We start from the raw sequence: 16,640 nt of genomic DNA on the forward strand, positions 1-16,640 counted from the left end.
GGGTGTGCTGAAACCAGCGCACCACGAAACAACAGGTTGAGAATTGATTGCGTGAAACAATCACCTGTGCGTCCAGTCTCAATGTTGGTAAACAAATAATTGGTCTATATGTCTGCAGCTACTTTGCCACGCCCCTCGTGGTGACGACACGTTGCCAAGCACTATAGGTTTAAAGTGCTCATGTGGCCTATAGTTGCTGCTTTTGGGCTTGTTTTCATAGACCTGCTTGCTTATTTCTCTCTATCTGGAGACACTGTCAGTGGCTCTGAAGCTACAAAGCCACTTGGAGGGAAGCTCACGTCCGCTGACGTGTTCAGCTGTTCTTAGTTGGAGAAATAGTGAAACCTCAGTCAGAGAAGAGTGACGCCTCCATCACAGCCAAGTGAATTTTCTGAAGTTTGTGTAAGACCTCTGACATATGGGGATTGTGACTATCTTCATCGTCACTGCTGTCACTGTCGAGAGCACCCACATAAACCTCCACACGACCATTGACTAATTTGAAGAAAAAAAACACACACAGACAAACAGAGAGCAAGAGAGAGCAGGGGGGCAGAGAAGAGAGAACAAGATGCTGTTAAAACCATATTATGAAATATAACAAATGTCCTTTACTTGTCATGTTGTCTCCACCAGTAGATGTTTCTCTCTCTGTGTCAGTGTGTCTGTCTCTGCCTACTTTCTGTCTTTCTACTCTGGCCACTCCCACATTGCAATCTCGCCTCATTCCCAGTTACACACCTGTCTCCACTTCCTCATCAGCTCCCTGACAACTACTCACCTGTAGCCACTTCAGTAATCAGCCATGTCGCCTATATATACTGGACTCATACTATTTTTAGTTTATCAGGGTAAAGTTGATATTTCTCTGCTTTCCTTCCTTTATATGTCCTGCTGTTTGCCTCTCACCTGATGTACACCTGTTTAATCACTATTGGACTTGGCATGCCTGCCTGCCTTGTTCTGCTTCTGGCTCCTCACCTTACAGTACATGAACCCTGACATATTACTAGACATTAATCACTACTCACCTGCGGGTAGATCATCCTTCCTGTTCGGTAACGGTAGGCTGTCTCTGTTAGAAACTGGTTTGACCTCTTTCCAGGCTTTATCAAATTCTGTACATATGCACAAACAATTGAATTATGCCATGTCTAACAATTCATCAACCACCTACGCACGCACGCAAGCAGACACACAGAGAGAGAGAGAGAGAGAGAGAGAGAGAGAGAGAGAGAGAGAGAGAGAGAGAGAGAGAGAGAGAGAGAGAGAGAGAGAACAAGTCTGTACAATATGTAAGATGTATAATATTTTATATATTCTACAGTTAAGTATGAAGTGAATTTGTGTTGTAAATAAATGGAAATGAACGGTTAAACAAACAACATAAGCTGTTAAATATTAATGATTCTTGTAGAGCTGTTGGGGGGGGGGGCTTTCACTGAAAAAAGCAGATTGTTGTGAAGCATTGTGAGCTTGTACAGAAGCTATTTTCGGTGAAGAGATAGTGTACGAATTATAAATTCACAAAAATAACATAGCTGTTCATGATTTTCTAAGGTTTAAGTGGTTAAGGAAATGTATCTATTATAAAAAAGCACAAATATTAGGCTACTCCCTCTTGTGTGATTACAAATGATACTCACTTTGTACGTCAATTTGTGTGAAACGTTTGGCAGAGGGTTCATCCATGTTGATATCATTGGTGTCGCAAAGTCTCCTTTTATCCCTTATTTCTGATATTTGGTTAAGCTTTTTCAAGCTTTCTTTATCTGTAGACATATACACACAATTTATTTATATGCATGTATAGGCCTATGTGTAACATTCCACACACACACACACACACACACACACACACACACACACACACACACACACACACACACACACACACACACACACACACACGAAACCAAGGACAGAGAAATTGGTCATAACCAATAAGAAAAAGGTAACAAGAAGGCTAGGCAGAGAGAAGTGCTAGGGGGTAAGGTGAAGAGGGAGATTGATTGATTGAATACTTTATTATGAAGATTATTAACAGTATAGTCAGTGAGTTTTCAGACTCTGGCAGTAAATAGGGAGTCGCCCCCTGCAGTTCTGACTGCAAGGGGAAGTTTATTCCACAGCTTGGGAGCCAGGACGGTCGGGAAGTAGTCTCGCGTCACCAGACAACTATTCCACAATCTCTGAATGCTATATAGAGTCTGGAACTCCACTTCCCGAAAGCTGTTTAACGGAAGTTGTTCAGACCGGAAAGACATTCGACCAATCATGACGTGGTGCCCGCGGACCTGTAGTCCCAGTGGAAACAGAACAGAGGCGGAAGCATAGTCATAGGAGCGGTAGATTCATGTTATTTGTGCGAGGATTGTTTATCACAGAAAACTGAGAAAAGTATCATGGAATTAACGCCGTAAAAACTGTGAAAGAATACACTAGTAGACATAAACGATGTTTATGAGATTCGTTGATTCCAGTCGGACTCCTTTGTGCCACTGCACAATGCTAAAACAGAAGTGGGTAGGGGAGGGGCATCCGCTTTCCCCTTACACATGATCAGAGCTTCCGAGTCCCAGACTGTGTGCCGGAAACATTTGTAAATTGTGGGAGGCAACAGTCTGGTAACGCGAGACTAGTCGGGAAGGGCCTGTTGGTCAACTAGAGTCTAGACTCTATTGCAATGGTGAGCAGAAAGGGGTTGTATTACTGCCTTCAGTGCCTTGTAGGCCATCATTTTCTACTCTACTGTGTGCTGAAGCTGGCTACCAGAAGCGAGTGAAGCACACACACATTATTATATAGGTATTCAATTGAAATGAATTCAAATGAGCTTTATTGACATATGTTCACATTGCCAAAACAAGTGTCAAAATAAAACAATTAAAAACTGAAATGTATGAAGGGAATACTGCAATGTAATAGAGCTATGACAAATTGCTTGAAAAAAAATGTTAATTTGCTGTTATATACCTACATGTAGACAAGGGTAGCTTGGTGTAAAGCTTTTTGAAACAAATACCTCAGCCTGTAAATTGCTCAGGATTTTGCAGTCACTTGGTATAAAACCTTTGGGAACAATTCACAGCTTACCGTGAACGACTGCCATCGTGATGTGATCAAATGTGTGGTTGACTTTCAGGTGACTCTGGCTGCAGCAGCAATGAATGAGCCCTGCTGCGGCACAGCCTGCTTTATATTGATGACCAATACACATTTACATTACAAAGGGTGTTTGTCAACTTATCTAGTATCTATAATACTGGGGTGTATGTATCTGGCTGTGCCCGAAAGTGAGAGGGAGAGATTTTGTTATTTTTTAAATAAAGTAATAATACATAATTACATATGCATATTTAATAGCAAAAAAGCAAAACATTTTGGTTTGTATTTCTAAGCAATTTTGACCTATATGTTGCGATGTCATACAGCTCTGTATAGTAGGCTACTTCATGTTACACATTTCTTTATTCCAGTATAGGCCATAGGCTACAGGCATACATTGCCCAATTTTCTGGCAGATTAAATTAGGCCTACTTAGGAGTTAATATAGTAACATTTCTCTACTTTGACCTGTAGCCTATGAGTGAAAGCTTCTTCTTGATTCTTAATAATGCAATTACCAGTGAGACTGAAAGAGACTAGGCTATTGGCCGAGGGCGTGGAGGGGGCTAGGTGTGAAAGTCACGGTACCATATTTGGTAGTTATACTTCTACAGTGCAACAATGTGACAGTGAAGTGCTGGTTATACTATACAAATAGGTGATCTAGAAATCTACAGCTTGTACATCTACTAGTAGTAGATCTGCTGCAATGTAGTCCACGGTGGACTCGGTGGCGCTTCAGGTTCTCTGTGTTGAGGGTCTCAAGCAAGCAGACTCATATATTTTGATACATTGATTTATCCTTCATGGAAAATGGGGGGTAAATTTGTCACAGGAAATTTTACGCCCTTTGCCCAAGCCTCCACAAGTTTCATCATGAAACTTGTAGACAGGTTCACAGATGCACCAAAAACTTGGCACAAACACTGTTCAGGGGTCTGGCATGAGAATAGTCACACCACTACATTATTGCACTACAGCACTGTTACAGCAGTGTTTAACATTTCAATTGGCCTTAACTCGGTGACCTTGCTCCGATCAGTGCAATATAGGGCTAGATTTAAAGAAAATCTAGTCATGTAAATATCCCACCAAGGCAAAATAACATTATAAATTCACCATGTAATTTCTATACAAGCCCTCATGCTGCTATGTCAACGTGCTACCACTAGGTGTCAATGTAGCCCATGGTGTGGTAAAGGTTGACTGACATCTATCCAGTCTGGAAGTCTGAATAAGGATAGGAGTCATTTCTTCAGAGACAAAAATGTAGGACCTTCGGGTTATGGTGGCTTGTTTATAACCAGAACTATTAAAACCAAAACTTGCAACCACGTCCTGCAAGTTTCATCGTGTACATTTGTTGCTGCCAAGGATTACACAGATAACCTGACTCTGGGTTATTGTCCAGACCCCCTATAATTACATATCTAACATCCCACCAGTCCACAGACGGAACAAAACAACACGTAGCCAGAGGGGATGGAGTTTTACAAGCCCCAGTTGAGACCGCTATCTCCTCATCTCCACTGCTGCTGATCTACTCATCAACCTGAGAGCAATATTCAGAACAACCTGTTATCTACTTCAAAACAAGCTTGAATCTCTGTATGACATAACAGTGGGCAAAGCAAGACACAGCATGCTCAAAGAAACTCCTGCATCCCACTGGCTGTATGTAAACAGGTCTAACAAAACCGTTCATCCTCACTCAAAGACTGCATCAAGCGCCTTAACCCTTAATGGCTCTGCAGAGAATGAGACAAACCAGGCATGGAATGTCCTCATTTTAGGGGCAATTGGCCAATTGACCTTTGTTGTTGTACATTCTTTAAGGCACAGGGCCGGAAGGCCATCGAATAAAACAATGATTTAATATAGTATAACTATCAGGGAAATACATGAATAAAAAGCTGTTTATTTCACAATATATTTTATTGGTATTCCATTTACAAATTACCGATATTTGTACAAACTCTACAGAGTCAAAAGTACATACATATATGCTCAGCCCTGGATTAATAAGAGTGAGAGTCACTGTACTCACTCAAGATGGGGATTCAGGGTGAGTTAAGAAAAGACAAAAGACACTGGTGTCTAAAAACCTCAACAGGAAAGGGGCAGAGGAGAAAACGCTAAAACCAGTGGCAGTGTGGACAGGGCATCTAGGCCACTTTGGCCTCTGGGCATATTTGAGGGGCAGAAGGCCAAAGTAAGGGGCCCTGGGACAAAGCAAAGTAGTCTCCAGAAATAAGGAATGGGTTTTTACAGCTTATCAGCCAAGCCATTTGGCCTTGGTATCGTAGTGTGAATGAGCCCCCTGGGTGCACACTGATAACCGGGTGCATGTCTGGGCAGTCTGGCCAGAACAAGTACAGGTGGGCTCTTAAATCTACATTTGTTTAGTTGAGCCTTTGACATATTTTTAAACTCAAGTGCTTTGTACTTGTTTTACGTAAGATGGGTAATTGAGGATAATGTTGTAATGTAACAATGTTGTAAGTAACGCAACAAGCAAAGCATCGTTATAAAGTAGATTCAAAATGAATAACCCAGAGAGAGAGAGAGAGAGAGAAGGAGAGAGAGAGTGTGTGTTTGTGAATGTGTGGTGTTGTCATTGGACTCTGACCCTCCACGCTGGACGCTTGAGAATATTCCAGATTCCACATAGCCTGTGTGTGTATGTTGGTGTGTGTGTGTGAGGGCGAGGGGGGCTGAATTGCTTGATTGGACTGTCTGAAGTATTATCATAAAAGTGGACAGTGCGTCATTAACTTTTGCTTATGAGTTTATGGTGCTCAGATTTATTATGGAGTTGAGTATCTGTCCTGAGAAATCATGCTTTACACGTCATGATTTGTTCACTTGGCATTGGCAGTGAATATTATAAAAAATAGAAAGAAATTGCCATCTGCCAGCCAATCCACCAATGTAGGCCTCTCCATGTCACATTAATCATCCATCTCTCTCAAATCAGTTTTACTTGATTTTACTTTTCTCTCTGTTGAAATAAAGCATAAGGGGGACTTATGGCAAGTACTAACATGTACAAGAACAATGGCCTGCCTGCCACTTTATAAACCCGCTGGAGACCAAACTGTGACAGGACATGTCAGGACATGAGAGGTGAGACAAGGTTATGGAATCTAGTAAATAACTGTGGCTTACTCAGAGAAAACAGTAAGCATGTGTGTCTTACCAGTAAACAGCACAAGGATATGGTGGCCCCCTGTGTGTGTTTCGAATATTTAAGCCACTCTAAGGCAGTGGTTCTCAACCTCTTCAGGCCACAACCCCCCAAAATAACCATTTGAACTGGGGACCTCCCACCCTGACAAGCACTTGGAATTGTAAGAGTTGAGGCGTTACATTTTGTTTGACTCTGTTCCACAGATAAATACTATGGAAATAGCAGATCCTCTTTCTTATATTATTTGACAATTTGGCCAATGTTTGACCAGTTTTTATGGTATAGTTTGTAGATTACTTTTGATGCAGTAATGGTCTTTGTTTTTGTTTTTTTAAAGGTGTTAAAAGTCCTTAAATCGTAACTTTTCTGTCATCATGGGGGAAATCGTGTGGGGACCCCCCTGGGGGTCCTGACCCACAGGTTGAGAACCACTGCTCTGAGCGGCCATGACATAGCTAAATATTGACCATCCATAAAGATGTTAGCTTTAGCTTGGGAAGGAATCAACAGTTGTGTTCATATCCATGCCTTTATTTTTGTTGATAATTTAGAACAATTACAAAACAGTAACACTTCAGTTAAACTTTCAAACAACACAGCACAAGACAAAAACTCACACAGTATGTACACGCTTGATGAGTGCAGAGGCTGGCTTTCTGTGTCTAAACCTTATTGCACTGAACAATAAATACAATACGCCCTCAGTTCATTTCTTATAATACAGTTCAGGTAATGACATGAATTCTTTGGATGCTTGACTGAGCAAACAAGGCCCACATCTTAATAAATTATGGATCAGGTCGAGGTCAAGGTCTTAGTTGGCTTTGACAAACGACTGATAGAGGGAGCTGAGCTGGGCCTCGAGGTCCCGGGCATAGGGGTCCAACTTCTCTCTCAGGTCCTCAGCGTAGGGGGCGACCATCTGCTTGACGAGCTTGGCTCTCTGGGCCAGTTCAACCTGGATGTTGTCAGCCATGGGGGACACCGTCTGCTGGAACTCCCTCAGACGCTCGTCCACCTTCTGCTTCAGCTCGTCCGTGTAGGGCCCCAGTTGAGCCTGCAGCTCCTGGAAGCTCTGCTCCAAGCTGCTGGTCAGCTCCTCTCTCTTCTGCTCCAGGGTGATCCTCAGCGTCTCGGTGTCCAGGGACTCTGAATAGGGGGCCAGCTCCTGCTTGAGCTGCTCCAATCTCTGCTGGACCTGGACCTTCATCTCCTCGGCGTATGGCTGCAGCTTGCCCCTGACAGCGGTCAGGTCCTGGCTGATACGTTCTGTCAGCACCTCGGCCTCCTTGGTGATCTTGGTAACCAGGTCCTGGGCAATGGGCGGAAGCTTCTCCTGCAGGGAGACGGCATACTGGCTGGCAATGTCAGCGCTGTCTGTGAGACGGGCACTGGATGGTAGAGAGAGAGAGAGGGGATCATTATTATTATGTTGGTTCAGGTCATCAGATCCATAGAGTTCTGTGTAATACAAAGCCAATATTGTGAAATATACTGCAATATGACACGGGACAAATATAAAAGGTTAGGTGACTTACTTGACTTCCTGGCCAAACTGAGTCTTCCTGATCATCTGGAGTGTGTCATCAGCTGTCTGGGTTGCCTTGGCGACATAGTCCCAGAATGCATCTGTCAACACTTCCAGCTGTGGTTTGGGTTCATCAGCGTAGAAGAGGTTGGCATGGCAGCCTGGTGCATGGAGAGGAAGTTGTTAACTCCATGAGCACTGACGATTTGGTGTTCAATTGCCACATCTGCCACTGTTCTAGTGCTGCACCTTATGGCACCTGCTGCTATTTCTAACCTGCTGCACCTCATGTCTGACTTCATACCAGCTACTATTTATGCTTACGTATTATGCACTGTATATAGCTTTGATTTAGTTTTTTGTCCTTTTTCTAACTGTTTCCCTTTTCTGAAAACTGCAAAATATTGGCGCTTGCACAAAAAAGGAATTTCACACACTTCTTTGCACCAGTAAACCTGGGATGTGACAATAAAGTTGTCTTTTCTGATTCTGCTTTCAATTCAGATATGTGTTCCTTTAGCTTAGTGTTGTGCTGGTTAAAGAAGCCATGCTAACATGCTTTTGGCATGTTGTGTACTTTCTTATCTGTGTAAGAATGGCAGCAAATGCCTCAAACTGGTTCATTTTTTATGTTATTGTTCAATGTTAGACAGTCTGATGATCACAAACATAAGGTATTCTGTGAAACTGGACATTACAATCAAATGATTTTGTGTGTTATGTGAGGAAAAATCAAGCTTACCAGACAATACCGCAATAGCAAGGACCACGAACACCTTCATGACTGCGTCTCTTCCTGAAAAACATATACAAAACACTGATCACGTTTCAATTCAAAGAGGACATGAGTTCATTTGCGTTCCCATCATATGTTCTGAAGCCTGGTTTAATTCCTACCTGCTTTCCCCCTGTGGATCTCTGAGAGTTCAGTGTGTTTGTGAGTGTGTCTGTCTGGTGCTTTGCTGAATATATACTGCAGTCAGATGAGAGTTGTAGCAGGGAGCCCAAAGTCCAGGGGTCACTGCCAGGTTGTCACTGCCACGCTCTTTCTGTTGCTGCCACACCTCTGGCTACTGTCACATGATACCTGATGATCACAATGGACACACAGACACACAGACACACACACACACACACACACACACACACACACACACACACACACACACACACACACACACACACACACACACACACACACACACACACACACACACACACACACACACATATATTGTATTAATATTAGTGAACCTTTTGGCAATCCCTGAAAAATAATCACATGCTGTAATAGGCCTCATGCTATTTGGTATTCAGCTCTCCTTGGCCCACAGTTAACTCAGATAACCCCGTACAAACACTACTGTAACTCAGGTAACCTCATGCTATTGGACTTTGTAATAAGGTCAAGCAATGAAACGGAAACAACTATAGATGCTCCTACTGTCTTGAGTATAATAGGTCAGTTACACACACACACACACACAGACAGACAGACAGACAGACAGACAGACAGACAGACAGATAAAAAAAATAAAATAATACTAAGTAAAATAATGGTAATCAATAATGGTAATCATGATGATGATAGTGTTCAGATGCATAATGAAAAACAAATTAATAGTTTTAATGAACAATCATTAAATGTTTGTACATTATACCAAAATATGGCCACTGACAAATCCAGTTTTACACATTTTACAGTCATCTTTTGATTCTTTCCTTACTCCTTCTCAACAGTGCTGAGTAATAGTGCAAGTAATGTTCTTCTATAAACTGAAATCTCCCAGGGTGCAGGAAAATGTTGAAATTCCGAAGAAGAAGAGAATCCCAGAACAAAGGCGAGCCGCGGGCTTCTTAAAGCTCACTGGGTGACGACTCCAGTCCAGATGGTGATAAGGTGCTCATCAAGTCAAAACAGGATCATAGATGAAGAGGGGTACCATCAAAGTGGGCAAACTTCAAGCACACTGGAGCAAGGCCTTAACCCATTTAGACTGGGAACGCAGCATGTATAGCAGATATACAAGCTTGTAGATCTGCTAAAAAAAGATGAAAATGTGAGCAAATCTTTGAATATATATTTTTTTCTTTGCTACTGGGGGTCCCTGGAACTAAATATTGTGAGATGGGGGACGGCGGCCAAATGCATATAATTTTGGGGGTCCTTGACATGACAAAGTTTGAGCACCACTGATGCAGTATAGCAACATACGTTTTTTCAAAAAAAGGATTTAGGAGACATTTGTAGAATCGCCAGAAGCAAAGATTTGAGTTACAGATGTTCGCTTTGAACAACATATATATTCAAAGATTTGCAAAAATAGCAGATCTACAAGCTCATAGCGTGGTACTCGGTGCCGCGCTATGAGCTTGTATATCTGCTATTTTTGAATAGCCAAAAACATCTAAAAATGACAGACATGCGTTCCTGGATTGAATGGGTTAATATGATATATACAGGGCTACTACATATTAAAACAAGGTGTCTAGTTATTGTTTTAATATGTACCGTAGTAGCCCTGTCATCATATTATAGGCTTTATAACTAAGTCCTTGCTCGAGTGACTAGTGTGCTTGAAGTTTGCCCACTTTGATGGGACCCTCTTCATCCAAGAAAGAAATCCCTTTAGGCGTTTGCAAGTAATAGCTTTACATAAAACATTCAAAGAATACTTGCTGAGCCCACGTCTTTTTGACAAATCCTGAATATAGCATGTCATGTCTGGTGAACTTTGTTCTGCAACAATGGCCAGGTCAGCTGCCCTTTGGTCAGTCTATTGACACATAGTAAGATAGATGGACACAGACATCACATCACACCGAAACTAAAGCATCCTTAATATGTATGACTTTGATGCCAATTGGCACAGCACCAAACTAATAAGGGATTATAAAACCACACAATAAACGTCTGATATCAAAGTCTTTGGGGTGAAAGGCTCAGTCTTTCCAGGTTACATGAGGCTGATTAAAAAACTAAATCGACAATCCTGAATTAACCTCTCCTTAGCAAGTGGCCCAGTTTTGTGCAATTTGTGTCAGAAATATTCATTCTCAAATCACACACTAAACAATTATCCTGTTATTATAACTGTGCTACTGCTTATGGAACAAAAACAAAACTGCATCGTTAAACAATGAAAGCCAATGTGTCAGGGTCACAAATGAACACTCAGTGTGTTAACATGCACTGTAGTAATGAAATTATTCCCTACCTTCAGAATAGCAGTAACCTGATTACAGAAACCGTCCATGTGAACAAACGTGGTTTCCATTTTCGGGTTAAGGATGAAGAGTAACCCTCTTTCAAACAAAATCATAATATCACTATCTATCAAATGCGTTATACGGCCTCGTCTCCTTTCATTGCTGCACAATGGATTTAAGCGGACATAGTGCTCTCGACGGTGCTCTACTTTTGTTTCTCTTACAAAAAAAGAGAGGTTTGGGGTTCATAAAGTTACATGCTAAGTGGTCTGTAACTGTGGGGAGGGCTCTTGGGGCATAGGCAGAGTGGCAGAAAAGCACTGGCATCTGGACTTTGGGTCTACCGTGGCTTGCTATAAACAAACACAACCCTACCAGTCTGTCGTTCACATTACTGACTGAATACACAGATACATAAACTCAGGTTAGAGGAAGGGAGAGGAGTAACTTCTTACCGGTAATTTAACAAATACAAATACAATTAATAATAAGTAAAGTAAAGTAATCGGTAAAGACAAAGAGAGTAAATATCCAAAAAGTGCACCTTATAATGGACCTATATATCATTTTGAATACTTGCAGAAAATTATTGATATCATACTTACCAAATGATTAACAGAAATAACACCTATATAATCAACACAGGCCAAATGGGATTAAGCTCTGCTTGACTGCTGTCCGACAATATTTGATATACACGAAAAATAATCAAGAATTCAAAACAAATTGATAGTGTCTGTACTATTGACCTTGGATGCAGAAAAGGTCTGGGGCAGTGGTTCTCAAAGGGACCCTCAGGTTCAGGGTTCCTTGAAAATGGACCCTTACAGGTCTGTAACTGTAAGTAAGCAAATTTGGTTCCATTTTCACTCTCTCAGAGTTATGATGGTCTTTGAAATTAAAGGGTTGAGAACCACTGGTTTAGGGAGACCTGATATCCCAAATGTTATTGTTTTTTTCTGGTTTCTCTTGCCTTTATTGATAATCATATGTAGTGAGTATAGAGACAGGAAACAGGAAACAGGGAGAGAGAGTCAGGGAGTTGACATGCAGAGGATCCGGGATCTTGCTGTCAGGCATCAGAGCATACTTGGTACATGGCTTAACCAATCGGCTGCCAGCGCCCCCTCAAGTTTCTACAAGCTAGAGGTTATGCAGAATAATCGCAGAACACCTTAATGATTAAATATATGATAGAGAACTACAACAACAAAGCATAAAGAAATACATACAAAAGCTAAATGGAAAGAAGAATTGAAAGATGTAGACTGGCAAACTGCGTCGATAAACATCTCTTCCAAGAACTGTGAAGCACTGTTGGACTCATAATTCCAGTTCCCCTAAACACGCATACACAAACATATTCATACACGTAAGATAAGATGAGATAAGACCTTTATTGATCCCACTGGGGAAATTCAAGCGCCAAAGACAGTGCATGCAAGAGTGCAAAATAGGACTCAGTGGGTTAGGAACTGCAGTGCAGTGGAGCCATGTGAACTCACTAATATTGTTATGTTCTTTTTTTTTAAATCTCCACTGTGGAGATATGATCAACAATAATGTGTGTGTGTGTGTGTGTGTGTGTGTGTGTGTGTGTGTGTGTGTGTGTGTGTGTGTGTGTGTGTGTGTGTGTGTGCAGTTACATCGTAGAGACGATGTTCAACTGACAATCTCACAACGCCGTGCTACTGTTTCATGGCTGTAGTTAGAGATGTAACTGCTCACCTTTCTATATATCATTATCAGGGCATGCCTCCTGGTCGAGATTTGCAATATACTGAGTGCACTTTTAGTTTTATATTATATTTTGTTTGTCCTTGAAATGAATAGAATATGCTCAGTGGCACACTGGCATAATTGCGAGTGAGGACATTCCTTTTTAAATACAATATATATTTTTAAAAGTCAATTAATTTAAGTCCCCTTGAATCTGTATGCAAATGAACTCCTGCACATAATCCCCCCCCTCCCCGAACTTTGTCTTCTTTTTTTTTCTCTTGTACATATTTTTTACTTTTCATACCAGTAACCTGTAAGCTGATTGTATGACGTTCTGTATAGTAGTGTGTATATCTGTCTGTCTCTTATATGTCATCATGATTTGTGTGCATGGGGATCTCATTTTAAACAAGCTTAGTGCTTTATATGAGCCTTCCAGTTTAGTAGACCTTGTATTGTGAATTTGTACTTCCATGTACTGTTGTTCTCATGTCTTACTAAATAAAGTACATCAATCAATCAATCAATCCTCCTATTCACACAGCCTACGTATGCTATTTAGTTTTGTATAAATACCTTGGAGCATGTATCCCAAGTCACACCACACACCAGCTCACTGTTTGCGATCACACTGCAGCAGTTCTGATCAGACAACAATGGCAAAGAAGGCAAAGAAAGTTAAAATAGATGTTTTATACCAGACCTCATGGATAAATATGGATTTGTTTATGTTCATGTCTTGAAAATGTTGTTTGCCGAACATTCAGTGTTAATTACCACTTTGAGACTAAACAAGAGGGGCCTTTCAAAGATCAAGCAGACAAGGCAGAGTCAATCAAATGTCCGGGTATGCTAACCTCTGAACTCTGACTAATGAATGAGATACGTGGGAGATAGGTGGACGAATTGTAACGAATGTCATTGATATGGATTTGGACAATCTGTTGGAAATATTTTATTTTGATGTGGTGTCATAATTATACTTAATGTTGATATGGCACACTGACTATCAAGATAATGAAAACATATAAAGACTGCCAACCCCTGTTCTATAATAAAGAGGTTATTCAAAGGGGTGCGTGCATGCATGCGTGTGTGGCCAGATGTGAGGACATTTGACCTTTGACCACAACAGTTTAGTCACTTCAGTCCAAGTGGATGCTTGTTCAGAAGTTGAATAAATTCCCTCAAACCCCTGTTATATAATAAAGAGGTTATTCAAAGGGGTGCGTGCATGCATGTGTGGCCAGATGTGAGGACCTTTGACCTTTGACCAATGACCACAACACTTTAGTCACTTCAGTCCAAGTGGATGCTTGTTCAGAAATTGAAGAAATTCCCTCAAAGCTTTCTTTAGCTGTCATGAGAATGGAACGGACTGACAAACAGACGGGCAAACTGATGAACGGACAATCCAAAACGGAATGCCTCTGGCCTCGGCTGTCACCTATGTTGAAAACTAAGTTACAATAAAGTACAAAACAATTTCACTTGTGGAATGGTGCCAATCTATTAGAATCTGAGGGGCATGTTGTGCTGGCTGTTTTCACTGGAGCATTAACCACATGAACCCAAGTGTCCATATTCTGGGGCCGAACATTCAACCAACATTTTCGCATTATGAGCATGTACATTGGCTATTTTCAGCCAAGACAATTGTAGAGGGAGAAAAGTAGGGAGCCTATTACCCCATGGGGGACACCGTTCAACAAACTATATAGGGTTTAAGTAGTTAAAATATTACTTAGAATAAAACACAAATGGTGAAAATATTAATATATTGGTATAGTAGAGACATGTGTTCAAAATACTTTCGTACAGTTGTTTTGCACTATATCGAAACAGAAATGTTTCCTGCTATCAGGCTGCCATGCGAACCTCTATTACTCTGATCAGCCCAGGCCACAACCAGATGCATTCTGGAACTATGATGCCAAGGCAAAGCAGTGAGTTCATGACACCCTGCAGATGAACAAGAAGTTTCAGTAGAGAGAGGAAGTTTATAAAGGCTTTGTTCAGACTGCAGGCAAAACCAAATTGTCCCTCAAATCTAATCTTTAGGACTGACTGTCCACACTGTTAAGTGATGAGATCATATTTGTGTTTTCAGACATCGTTGACCTATTTGCATTAGTTGCTGTGAGAACGATGTCACATAGGCGTGGGTTATGCTTAAATTATACTTTGTTGTGTCGCCGAAAATAGCAGATCTATAAGCTCCTCACAATGCGTCATGATGTACCACAATATGAGCTTGTAGAATGGCTATTTTTGGTGAGAGACAGACACCGCTGTACTATAAATCCGGGTTCAGTGGACTGAGACACATCTGCATCTGATTTATTTGAATCACATTTCAAACCACCTAGGAGTGTGATTCAAATCTGATTAACAAAATCTACTCCACGGGCCCTATTTAAGCGATCAATGCAATGTGCAAATTGTGTTGGTGGGGGCCATCTTGGAAATGTATGCGCTATCACTGCGCCGGAGTTAAGACCAACCAAAAGGCTGGCCTAAATGCAAAGCACAAAGTCTGAGTGTAAGATAGAAGTGCGCCCTGTTTACTTCAGAGCATACCTAAGACCATTGCACAATGTACAAAGTGCCCATGGGCGCTAAATAGGCACCTATTTAGTGACAGTTGGAAAATAGCACTGACAGTTGCACTGCACCCAGCGTTGTTTGCAAAAGGTGGAAGATAGGGCCCCATCAGTTTTTTTGTCGTACTTTCATCCCAAATCGGATTCCAATCTGGATAGGGCTGCCAGTCTGAACATAGCCTCAAGGCATGTGACATTTTATGTTACATGTTGGTATATTGTTGGACATGGCATTTCTCAGATGGTTTAAGATGCTGAACCTGAACTTCCTCTCTATGCCCCCACCCACTATTATCGTCCAATGGCTGTCTCGGAGAGAGTGGTGACCTTGCCAGCCTGTGTTTCACTGCAGTCTACAAGAAAAACCCAGAGATCGCCCAGGAAGCTGAGTTACTGGGGGAGTGTGTTGTGCATGGTCTGGACGTCTTCAGGGACAAGCAGGAGCCTTTGTTTTAAAGTGATTTATTTAACCTCTAACCAGTCAGATTATTAAGAACACATTCTAAATAATGCCATATCCCCCTGGTCCATTTTCTGTATGTTGTGTAGGGTATCAGTGGCCACTTTGGACACAAATAACATGGCGGCCAACGTCTTTGACTTCATTCTGCAAGCATGTCCGGTGAGGATGCGCTATGATTGGCCAGTCTTCGCTTTGACTGATAGTTCTGCCTTGGTGCTTTGGCAAATGCCAGGATGAAACTCATTGTCTCCCCTTTATACAGTCAAGCCCCTAGCAGGCGATTGTTATTACTTAAACATGTAACTTTATCATTTTGTGGGACATAATATGCTATATAGTTGTTAAAAAGTGACATAGTGAGGCTTTAATGGAAATAAGTAAATAAAAGGACATAACCGACAAATATCCACAGAGGCTGATGAGATGGTACCTTATTAAGGTCTTCATCTAAAATACAAAAACTGTTTAATAAAGCTGTGCAAATGAAGACTAGTGCACATGTCTTCTTGCATTATAACCTCATTGCTACCTGGCCAATATTGGATTTTACTTTATTGCACGACATCTACTGAACAAACAAAGTCTGTGTAACCACATGGATTTGAATCGGATCTCTGGTGTGGGCTACAGCAGAGCTCTGGGAAACCATACATCCACCGCTCATTGAATACCCCCTGCTCAAGGGAGATTCTGTTACATCTGCATACAATGTAGAGTTAGCACGTTGGTGCCTTGCATGGTTGCATCTGCCATCGGTGCATGTGTGAATAGGTGAATTAAAGATCCATAAGGCAATGTTTACCTGCCATGGTAAAG

The 16,640-nt window shown here is 41.5% G+C and overlaps 1 protein-coding gene across 1 annotated transcript; it reads right to left on the reverse strand.

Annotated features, from left to right (window-relative positions):
• Positions 1-7,112: 7,112 nt before the first annotated feature.
• On the reverse strand, positions 7,113-8,815 carry LOC311041612 (uncharacterized protein; the record flags this gene model as incomplete). The annotated part of the gene is made up of 4 exons (XM_084052072.1): positions 8,724-8,815; positions 8,569-8,622; positions 7,837-7,987; positions 7,113-7,689 (listed from the first exon to the last, which is right to left on the reverse strand). Exons 2-4 carry the CDS (start codon positions 8,606-8,608, stop codon positions 7,113-7,115), a joined length of 768 nt encoding a protein of 255 aa, XP_083908198.1. The 5' UTR covers positions 8,609-8,622; positions 8,724-8,815.
• Positions 8,816-16,640: the final 7,825 nt, after the last annotated feature.

The sequence above is a fragment of the Gymnoscopelus microlampas genome (genome assembly GCF_963454915.1).
Source record: "Gymnoscopelus microlampas genome assembly, chromosome: 3".
Classification (NCBI taxonomy): domain Eukaryota; kingdom Metazoa; phylum Chordata; class Actinopteri; order Myctophiformes; family Myctophidae; genus Gymnoscopelus; species Gymnoscopelus microlampas.